Source organism: Pelophylax lessonae (genome assembly GCF_965119305.1).
Source record: "Pelophylax lessonae genome assembly, chromosome: 1".
Classification (NCBI taxonomy): Eukaryota; Metazoa; Chordata; class Amphibia; order Anura; family Ranidae; genus Pelophylax; species Pelophylax lessonae.
This window is the reverse complement of record NC_138768.1, coordinates 622543392-622555309: the sequence shown is the minus strand read 5'-3', so window position 1 is coordinate 622555309 and position 11918 is coordinate 622543392. Positions and strand designations below refer to the sequence as shown.

Genomic DNA, 11918 nt, shown 5'->3' with positions numbered 1-11918 from the left:
CACTTTCTATTCACTACACATTTGCCATTTGATTAGTTCAGCATTGATGTCCTTGACTGGTCACCTGGTTGTCCCATACTTTAATGGCAGATCCAGATCTAAATGACATTTATAATAGGGCAAATGTTACAGCCCCTTCCCAGTCCTCTTCTTGACATTCACCAGTCAAAGAGGCCATATCCTATTGAAACCCTACTGCTTTCATATTGTCCCCACTCGCTCACCCAATGCACATATTAGCCACACCTTGAACACACTTCTATAGCTTAAAATCGTATTTGTGTTTGATAGAATTTGTTCTGTGCTCTCACCATAGAGAATGTTAATAGTGTTCTCAAATTTGTAGCTACAATGGTGAATAGATGCAGGCAATTATTCCTACACTTGTTAATAATGGATAATAGATATTGCATACACTTTCTTCACTAAAAATGTTCACTCAATCTTAAAACAATAAAAATATAAAAATGTAAAAAAAAAAATCTTAAAAAACAAAACAAAAAATGTAATATATTGCATCTTAACAGTCCCTAAAGTGATTTTAAACCCCAAAACAAAAATTCTTAGATGCGGTGTCTGCATTTGATTTCTTTGTCTAGGCTTTTTTCCTTTATTTTCACATGTTGGTCCTGCCAGTAAGTCTGTTACTTTTCAACAGATCAAGCTGTCCAGCAAAAGTGGCAATTAGAGGGTTGAAACAAACCATTTAATACTGACAGGGGAACCTACAATAGTGAACCTTTTTTCAATTTTGTTTTTGGATTTATTTCTGTTTCAAATTGACTTGGCTGCATACATTTTAGTTTTAGGCTTTTATTCCTTTTTGTCCTGGTCTTCTGACTGCTCCTACAGCTATGGAGGAGCCACAGCTACACCCTTAGACAGCACCATTGTCTGGAGAGGGAAGTGTTAGGTGGATGAGTAGATTTAGATGGATTCCGGTAACAAATTAAAGCTGAATTCCAGCTAATATTTTTAAGCAGTTACAGCCACTTTTTTTTTCATTTGGGATAAAGGTTTTACATAAAAGTTGACCATTGTCAACAATCCTGTGTTAAATGGTTTGTCTCTAATCTCTAACTTCCACTTTTGCTTTACAGCTTGTTCTGTTAAAAGAAGTTGAAAAATAACCGACTTAAAAGAGAAGTATGGGTTTTTTTTTTTTTTTTAATCATACTTACCTAGGTGGATGCATCTGTCCCCCCCCGGCTCTAAGGCTGAGAACTGAGCGATCAAACACACCTGATCGCTCCATTATCAGAGCTCCCTGAACAGAGAGCTGATAACTGTCAGTCACTGGCTTTCTGCTGTGCCCCCTAGCACTCATTCGAGCGCTGGGCTGTGGAGGGGGCGGAGCGGCTGGTTCAGGCTCTCAGCGGCTCACTAAGGCAGGGTGCCACTCCAAGCATGTGGGCGGATCCTGACCATACGGTTGTGATCTTTCCTGAGCCTGGACCGACTCTGTGACGCCAGCCAACAACGGACTTCAGCCCGCTGTCTGCTGAAAACTGATCACGGGAGTGCAAAATGATCTGCACTCCTGTGATCCATAGGAGAACTACAGCTAAACAAACTTTGGCTGTACTTCTCCTTTAATGGCCTAATCACCAGGTGAAAATAACCACAAAAAAGCCTAAAAAAAAGTAAACTAATACAGCCACCACATCTAAATATTGGTACACTGCAATTTAAAAAATGTTTAATTTTTTGCTTTAATACTGATTTAAGTTTATACAGAGGTTAAGATTTACTGTATATTATTGTGATGACTCAGGGTCTCAATGACAACCTATTAATGGACTTTATATTTCCATCTGTAAAAATGCAAAGTCTTTACTGCAAAGCCCCTGAAAATAAAATAACTGCCAAAAAATCTCCTAAGAAGTAGAGCTGTCAATCATAGTGTGTTTCTTGAAGTCATGCCCATTTTGAAAGTACATCAGTCATTGACAGCCCTGTTCTGGCAAATGTTTCTCTAGGCTTTCCTCTCTGACCTCCTGCAGAGGCCCAGATCCATAAAAATACCAACAGTGCTAGACATGTCATCCAACTGCTGGTTTAGAAAGTAATTGACAATGAATGCTGTCACTTAAAAATGTGCATCTTAATTTGCTTTTGATGTATTTGTTTTTAGGCCGAGCATATTCAAGGACTTTGCAACAAGCTTCCGTGACATTATTACCAAAGCGGATTTGTGAAGAGCGGTACAAAGGTCGATTTACTGGGAGGATGCTTTGTGCAGGAAGTCCTCCTGAACAGAAACATGTGGACAGCTGTCAAGGAGACAGTGGCGGTCCTTTGGTGTGTGAACGGACTGGAGGCAGCTGGGTAGTATATGGAGTAACCTCCTGGGGTTATGGCTGTGGTGTTAAAGACTCTCCTGGAGTATATACAAAAGTATCTTCCCTAATACCATGGATAAAAAGTTTGACCAATTTGTAAAGATCACAAAAGCCTAAATGTTTTCAACATAGCCAGACCAAACTGTCAAGGATTTCCCACTGACAGCAAGGCACTTCGGAGCTAGTATGTTGTAATTTCTCTTCTAGGCTGCTAGCTTGGGTTTAAAATGTACAGATTATTTCCTTATCAGTAAGGATGTCATGTTGTAAAACAATGTGGGACTGGTATTACCTCTCTGTAGCTGCTGTTAAAAAAAATAAAAATGACAAAAGGTCAGCCTTTATACTAGATTAGATTACTCTTTCAGACAATTAGAATTGGTGGACAGCAAGGGGAATGGAGACTATAAAATAAAATGTAATTTCTGTGTCCAGTTTGGTAAGGATAGCGCTAAATTGTTGATAAAATCAATAACATCAGTTTCAATCATTTTTTATGTAAATGGTTGTTAAAGCATAATTCCACTTTTGTTGAGAAAAAACATTTCCCTCTGAGGGATCTCTGTACATTACAAGGATTTAACAAACTGTATTGCAGATTCCTACCTTTTGTTATTCTGAAGAAATCATTGTTTGTTCCTCTGTGCTGAGTGGGTCAAATAGGAGTGGTTTCAAAATTATCTATCAGCTGTGGCAGCTGCAGAGCTCTGATGAGGAACACTGCTGGGCCTGCATCCCTTTAGACATGTTCCTATTGAGAGTATCTCACCAAAAATGAAAATTTTGTTGCAGGGGATGCCAGAAATCTGACTTGTATCTTAGGCAAACTTCTGGGAAAATTGGTGAGCCAATCACACAAGCAGGAAATTATGTTTCTGGGGTGTGGTCAGTATACATTCTGTGTACAGAACAGCTCCAGGTAGCCACATTGCATTGCCATTTCAGAAAATTTACAACAGCTGCAGATTGAAAAGGAAAGGTAGTTTTTAATAACATTCAATTACAATATGATTTGTGTTGCAATTGTGTACGCTATATTGTTTTTTTCTCTATTTGCTAATTTTTTCCCCACGAAAGTGGAGTTACTCTTTAAGGAATTAAAAGCAAATCCTTCAGAATAACAAAATAAAGTGTTGAATTAGGTACAACAATTGTTATATTCTAGAGTTTAGGGCTATTTGTGAGGTTTAGCTTGGTTAATTTTCAGCCAGATTACTGACATAACGTACCTCTAGAAATGAATACACATATCTCAACTACATTATCAAAAACTGCTCAAGTCAAAAAGAACCATTGTGTCTTTTAAATACTCATTGTTCCTTAAGCCAGGCAAATTTCGATCCGTCTATGGGTTGGCTGGTTGTACTGAAGTTGATCCATTGATCAGCTTCAGTATAACCAGTCTGTTGGGGTTTTTTTTGTCCAATCACTGCCAGCGAGTATAGCAGTCAGCAGTAACCATTTTATTCTACCAATGGGGAATGTTCCCTGCGCTTCCCGCCAGCAGAACACAACACTGACCCGTGGTTAAAGGAAAAAAGCAACATGTATTGACTGCCTTAAAAAGCAGCCTACCCCTGAGTCTAAAAGCGTTTGAGGTCTCTTTCCTATTTTTAATATTTAAAAAATGAATGCAATCTATTGTAAAGCAACCCTGTATTAGCCCCCAAAAGTATTAGAGCATACCTAAAGGAAACTTATTTTTTTTTTTTTTATTTTTTTTTTTTTAGTTTTGAACAAAGTGGAGAGGGATTTGAATACCTGTCAGATTTGTATTGCTCTCTCTGCTCCTGTTAGGGAGATTCCCCCTCTGTTTGTCCTGTTTACCATTATCATTCAAAGTAAAAATAAAATAAAAACTAAAGCTTTGTGCTGTCTCCAGAACAATAGTAGAGGGGACGTTTTACAATGGGGACACTAGTTCTGGTGATCTTGGGGACCTCAAGAGATTTCCTTAATTTTCAGGGATTTTCCTCTTACTTCCTGTTTGGCTATGGGACAGGAAATGAAGGGATATCTCCCCAGTGGAACACAGATAGTAAAACACCTGACAGGGGTTATAACTCCCCCTTACTCTATCCAAAATGAAAAAAAAAATAAAGTTTTAGTTCTACTTTAAGCTATATAGCAGATAGTAGGCACCGGCCAGATGCCAGTATTAATAGTATTGACTTCCAGGTTACAGGGTAGACTAAGCATGCCTCATTACCCCCTATGACAACTCTCAGTACCTGTGCAATCGGTTGCTAGGTTCAAACTCTGTCACTTGGGAGCAGGGAGGTATAGAAGCCCCTGCAAAATAGTAAATTCCAGAAAATCAGTTGCAGGTACCAATGACACAGAGAGAAGAAATATCATATGGGCCGTATAGGTTATCTTATGGCTCGTTTCCACTGAGCGTTATGGTACGGTTCGGTTCGGTACGGTACGCTATTTTTGCAGTTTCCATTGTGAATGGTACCCTAATTTCGAACCGTACCGTACCACTTTTTTGGGACCCTTTCGTACCAACAGGGTGGAGCTACACTCTGCAGAACTTTGATTGGTTGACAGAGAATCGTCTATCACAGCTTTCCTGCTACACCACACCTATCATGAAAGGGTACTATTGGCAGTGGAAACGCAAGGTGTACCGTTCCGAACCGTACCGTACTGAACCGAACCGTACCGTACCACTCAGTGGAAACGAGGCATTAGTAATTTATAAAGGTACTGTGAGTCCAGTTAAAGTAATACTTTTGTTCATTTTCTACATTGCAATGTTTAAAAGATATATGTTAAGTCATTATTCAGCAAAAGGAACCCCAATAAATATAAAACTAAAGGGAAGACCATCATTGGAGAAATACGCAGGTCGTTATTGCTGACCTCCTTCTAATGAGCTACCTGGATATTTCTAAGTGCATTCTAAGAATTCTTGTTACATGTATAGACAAGGTTGTCAATATAGATTCTATAATATACTAACAATTAAATCATATACACAATGTATATTGACACCGAACACTTGTCTATAAGCAACAAGTAGTTTTCTAAATTCGTTCCGTGATCCAGTCTGTATAAACCAGTATATTTACTTTTCTTGCCTAATTATAAATGAAATATATATCAGTTTACATATAAGAGGTTAGAAACCTGTAGAGAGCACTATAGCAGTGACTAAATTACCACAATTATTGTTTTTAAAAAAATGCTTACTTAATAAAAAAATTAGGAAAAATGAGTGCTCTATAAAAATGTGTTTTTTATGTTCCCTTTGCTCACCTAAGCAGTCCATGCAAATGTGTTGTGTTGAGTCAAATCCGTACCAGTGGGTTTGCCCTGAAATCAAGCACCTATCAACTTCTTGTTGTATATATCTTTGGAAATTCAGTATGGAAATCTATGCCCAACAGCTGACAGCTAACTTTTGGCTGAGCTCACCCATTAACATCATTCTTTTTATCCTGGTAACAGATTTATCCTGTTCATGGGAAGAGACCAGGCAGGCACTCATAAGGCATTGGCATACCTAGGTACAGGTCTGATACTGTATGTCTAACTAGAAGACTATCACTGTTGGCTCTGCAAGCCATGTACTGCCCTTTCTTTTTTTCATTTGAGAAATTCATTCCAATGTTAATGTAACTTTGTGTATCTGTATAGCTGCAGCACTGTAATACCGAATGTCATTTTCAAATACCACATTGCTTAAAGCATTCAAACACTTTCATGAGCAACCTTCATTGAAAGGTAGATGCTTAATCATTACTGTGGTTCACTAGACAGCACCTGAGCTGCAAATATATGTCTGGAAATACAGAGCAGGATCTTTCCTCAAAATTTCGATGTTTTCTTTTTAGTTACTTCATATAAAAGTATAATTTTTTAATGCAAAACTAATTCAGCACAGCGGAACTTCACACAAGTATAAGGATATATACATATACATTTGTGCCCTCTAGATTACATTTAGGCTTCACCATTCTTATCTAACAAAAATTTATTTGGAAAGTGAAAGTGAAAAAAACCTGTTTTTTATTGTATTTCTTATCTGATTCCATACTGTCCATAGATGAAAACTCCAGCAGAGAACATAGATGAATGTGGAGCACCATGCCTTCAACACACATAATTATAATAAAAAAAATATTTTACTTTTCCTTGTCCTTGCTCCAACATCTGCCTGAAAACTGGGCACATTAAGCTTCATATATCAGTGAACATCTAGCTCTTTTATGTTTTTATGTTGAAGTATAGCAAAAATGAGCAGAAACTCACAAACTGCCAGAGGGTTATATTTTAATCCATTTTTTGTTCATCAGGTACAAAGTCACTGAAAAATGATTTCTGGTAACCATTGTGTTTAAAATTTCAACTGAGCTTCAAAGATATTGAAGAACGAGACTAAGTCTTTTTTTTTAACTGACAGCTATGACTGATTATTCAAATATAGAAGTGTTACACAGTATTTGTGGCAAGTATGGTCGCCCCAGTACAAAAGTGTCACTTATTATATGATTGTAGGTTGGTTTTTAAAGTGAACCTGAAGCGAAGATTTGCAATGCTATAGGAAACATTTAGAAAAGTTTATTGTGCCTAAGCGTTTTCCCGAATAAAGGTATCTTTGTCTGGAATTCTTCCTGAAAAATATCAGTGCATTTAATGGAATGTGAGGGTGCCTAGGCTCTTTTGTGTCTACAGCCTCATAACTGGGCAGAGTGAGATCTAAAGGCTGGTATACATGGACTGAAAATTGCCAATTTTAGCAGAAACCCACTGAATTGTTATATGTGTTTTGCTCCCGCTGCTTGAATAAAAGATGGGCGAACAGTTCAAGGCGAGCAAAAGTTTGGCCCGAACATCGCCTGTTCGCCCGTTTAGCGAACACCTGAATTTGCGGGCCGCTCAGCAGGATATTCGCATGCCAAACACCCCACAATGCACTGCACACTGCACAGTGCATTGTAAGCCAGGGCACAGTGAATAGCTGGTTGTTAAGGAGTAGGCCGGGAAGCCGGCCACTGTGTTCCTAACAACCGACGAGTCACCAGCTGTCAACAGGCTTCGCTGCTGACAGATGAGTGAACAAAAAAAATTGCAGCCAATAGAAAAAAGTGGGGTAAAAAATGACATGGGGGTCCCCCCAATCGATACCAGGCCAGTGGTTTCAGGAAAGAAATTTGCTCTGCCAGCGGGTATCCTAAGGCACTGCTGCCTTTGACTGCTGGTCTCAGGAGATTTGGTTTGAGATTTGAATAATAGCTCTGCTGTGATGCTCACTTTTCTCTTTACTTGAAGCTCCAACAGGAGGAAGCAAATCTCTGCCTCTACCAAGATTGCTGTACAGAGACACAGCATGGTAAGTCAGTAATGAGGAACAATCAGCTGCAGGATGACCACAGGCAAAACTGGTGACTTGTCCCTTTTTGGGTACAGCTCCCAGAGTTCTCTTCCTCTTTAATCCAGGTCACCTGGTGGCCACATATATCCAGGTCACAGTTGACATCATACAGTAGTTACTAAATTAGGCTGTGATTAGGGTAAATAAATATCCTAAAGCAGAAGCATCCACCCCCAATTTTTTAAAATAAATCATTAAACAGATTACTAATATTCCGTATACAACTGCAACTGGGCACAACCTGGAATATACCTAGGAATTTTCATATTGTGTAGCAGCTTTCCATATCCACATGGTGACCAGTGATGTACTGGTACATTGCTAGACTTCAAGTGGTTATACCCGAATGATGCCTGCCGCTGCAGGCAATCGTCCCAGTACCGTTTTTTAGAGATACTTAGCCACTGAAATGCTTTTACAAGCAGTGGGAAAAGGCTTCATCCCCCCACCGCCTTTTGCCACTTCATCAAGCTGTCTTTCTCACCTAACCGGCCAATAGACATGAACAAGCAGCAGAGAATATTAAGCTTTTTCTGCTGTATTTATTCAATAAAACGGCTTACTGAATAAATTTTTCACACTATGAGAGGATGCCTCTTCTTTTTTTATTTTTTTGTTTCCTGCCATCTGAGCCATTGCAATATTGATCCACTTACCAGCAAGGAGAGAATGTCTACACAAGGTGCCAATCCAGTGGTAAGATCTGGTTCCTGAGTGACCACAAAGCACAGTTCACTTTTCTTGTTGAATAACAAGGAGGTCATTGCAATCTGACAAATGCAGATTGTTTCTTATGTTCATGTGGTGATATACACTATATTACTTAAAGTATTGGGACGCCGGCCTTTACACGCACACAAACTTTAATGGCATCCCAGTCTTAGTCCGTAGGATTCAATATTAAGTTGGCCCACCCTTTGCAGCTATAACAGCTTCAACTCTACTGGGAATTCTGTCCACAAGCTTTAGGAGTGTGTCTATGGGAATGTTTGACCATTTTCTCCAGAAGCCCATTTGTGAGGTCAGGCACTGATTTTGGACGAGAAGGCCTGGCTCGCAGTCTCCGCTCTAATTCATCCCAAATGTGTTCTATTGGGTTGAGGTCAGGACTCTGTGCAAGCCAGTCAAGTTCCTCCACAAAAACATGACAATTTGTGGGAACAGTTTGGGGATGGCCCCTTCCTGTTTCATTATAACTGCGCACCAGTGCACAAATCAAGATCCATAAAGACATGAATGAGTGAGTTTGGGGTGGAGGAACTTGACTGGCCTTCACTGAGTCCTGACCTTAACCCAAAAGAACACCTTTGGGATGAATTAGAGCTTCAACTGCAAGCCAGGCCTTCTTGACCACATCAGTGCCTGACCTCACAAATGCTTTTCTGGAAAAATGGTTAAACATTCCCATACACACACTCCTAAACCTTGTGGACAACCTTCCAAGAAAAGTTGAAGCTGTTATAGCTGCAAAGGATGGGCCACGTCACAATTGAACCCTATGGACTAAGACTGGGATGCCATTAAGGTTCATGTGCGTGTAAAGGAGTGTATCCCAATACTTTTGGTAATAAATTGAATATTACAGCAAGGTGTGATCTTTGGTGTCGAGATACAAACACTATCTTCATTCGTTCACGGACTGTCATTGCTGTTTTGGATCCTGTAATAGGAGCAATACTATTTTGGACTGACACAAATTATTGAAATTTATTATAACAGGTTCTGTTACTGTTATTTGCACATTGTTTTGTTAGCAAGCGCTGTCCATTCTGCATTTGTTCACATACAAACACAAGTACTGTACAGAAATTTGGATATCTTATAACTACATTCAAGGTAGACAAGGTGTTTGCAAGCAACACTGATGAAAAGTAAAACATTAGAGGTTGGAAAATGATTTAACTCACTACATTAGTCTTAAGTTGTTTCGTCAATGATCTGAGCTCCTTTGAGTCGTATTAGTTCTGTCTCAGTCTGGCATTCCATATTTATAACATGTTTAGATCCATCATTTTCTTTGAAGCTTATGCTTTTTATTGTAAGGACTTTAAAATGTGGTGCTATTTATATATACAAGCCTGTATGTTTTTCGTTTTATGTTTATTATGTACATTATTTATACAGTGCTTCTTTTAGATGCTAAGATTATAGTTTGACCTCTTTTAAAACTGACTTCCTCAATGGTTTTAAAGGTTTGTTACAAATAAATGGAATGTTCAATTGTCTAAGACTCGTTTCATATCTAGCTTTGAACTATTTCTTCTTTATACAGTATTAAAGGAACAATTCAAAGACTTGCTTGCCTTTGTACCATAGCTTGAGAATGCTGTTTTGTGAACTACACAGCGTGTTCTTGAGAATTCATGTTTTTTTTTTTATTGCCTTAAAGGAGATGTACAGCCAAAGCTCGTTTGGCTGTACTTCTCCTGGGGATCAAAAAGGCTAAAGCCTGCTGTCGGCTTATGTCATAGAGCCGGTCCAGGCTCAGGCAAGATCAGGATCATATTGTCGGCATCTACCCACATGCCTGAACCGGCACCTGGCTCAGCCGCTGAGAGCCTGAGCCAGCCGCTCCTGCCGCCTCCACAGCCCAGCGCTCCAGTGAGTGCGGGGGGTGACAGAGCAGAGAGCTGCTGACAGACAATTACCAGCCCTCTGCTCAGGGAGCTCTGAGAACCAAGCAATCGTTGGTGTTTGATCACTCGGTCCTCTGTGTCAAAGCCAGCAGGGGACAGATGCAGCATCAGACCCATGCTGTATCTACCTAGGTAAGTATGTTTAGAAAAAAAAGAAAATATTCCCTTTCCTTTCTTCTATTTTATACGAGTACTGTGGTCACAACCTACACTTTCATTTTATAGCATCAGCATTGTAATAACAATACAAATATAGTATCCTCCTTTAGTTAGGCTGCTTGGCTAAATTTAATTTTTAACTTAATTGCAGTTAGTGGAGTAGTATTCTATTGTCTTTGTCTAGTCAGAGTTTAATTGCTGGGTGCTTATTTTAGTCATCGATTTCTGAAAAACAGAATATAGGGCAGGGAAAGTTAAAATGACCAATATGAATATTTATCATACCCTAGTCAATCCCTGGAAAAGGGCATTCAAAAGGTGATTGGGGAGGTGATAAATGCTTGGGAGGCCTTCCTAGATTGTTCTTTCCTCTTTTTAGGGGGGGGGGGTCCAGTTCTTCTGGGGCTTCTGCCCCTGGGAGATAGCTACTGAGACAGGAAATTGAAGTCTGGGTTTTATTTGCTGCTGGGCTGAGGGCCTGGAGAAGATTGCTAAAGGACTATTTACTGGAGAGAATTATTCTGGGGTCCAGGTCCAGGACCTTGCTGTGGAGTCTTGGGTGTGCAAGTGCTAAAAGGGAACTAAGTGGCAGAAGATGCTATATGGACTGGGACTGCTCCTAGATATACTGGCCATTTCCTGGTACCTCCAGGAAAGGCTGCTTAGAGAACATTAGTGAGTAGCTGTCCTCCTGTTATTTCTGCTATCATTTAGAGTAGCGTTTCTTAACCTGTTTTCAGTCAAGGCACCCTTTAAATAATTGGACAAATTCGAGGCACCCTTTAAAAATTATGGACAATCTCAAAGCACCCTTTAAAAATTATGGGCAATCTGGAGGCACCCTTTAAAAATTATGGAAAGTCTTGAGGCACCCATTTCTAAAAATGTAAAAACTATTCTAATAGTTCTACATAACGCAGCAACATCCACACAAGTAGGACACCCAATGTTAGGTAATTTATTCTTCCAAAGCAAATACACTTTTGCAAACTGTTACTAGTATTCCAATGTTTCTCTTCTCCCTCAGTTTTTTTTCTATCACTCAGTTAATGTGACCTCCAATGCTGATGGAGAGGGGCAGGGGAGGGTCAAACAAGGATGCTATGCAGGTGACTGACATCCTCCATATCAACATATGATGCCATTGGTCGTTAGGATGCTGGCAGCAAGAAGGTTTTAATAATGCACAATGAAAACCTGTGGCCCAGGCTTTGTGTAACTAAAAGGCAGGCTTTATCCACATGCCGGCTTGTATACAATATTTTGGCAATTTTCAGGCATTTTGGCAAGGCACACCAGGGTACCCGGGCACCCTGGTTGAAAAAGGCTGGTTTAGAGTATCCTAATCCCTGAACCCCACTCCTGTTTCAAGGTATTCAGCAATAGATGAAAAAAAGG

At 39.6% G+C, this 11918-nt stretch overlaps 1 protein-coding gene across 1 annotated transcript in view; it reads left to right on the top strand.

The window, feature by feature from the left end:
* Positions 1-2786, top strand: part of PRSS12 (serine protease 12) — a 266504-nt gene extending 263718 nt beyond the window's left edge. The window contains exon 13 of the mRNA XM_082272842.1: positions 2135-2786. Coding sequence (XP_082128968.1) covers positions 2135-2442 — 308 coding nt within the window. The 3' untranslated portion in view covers positions 2443-2786. The remainder of the gene's footprint in view (positions 1-2134) is intronic.
* The last annotated feature ends 9132 nt before the right edge of the window (positions 2787-11918 follow it).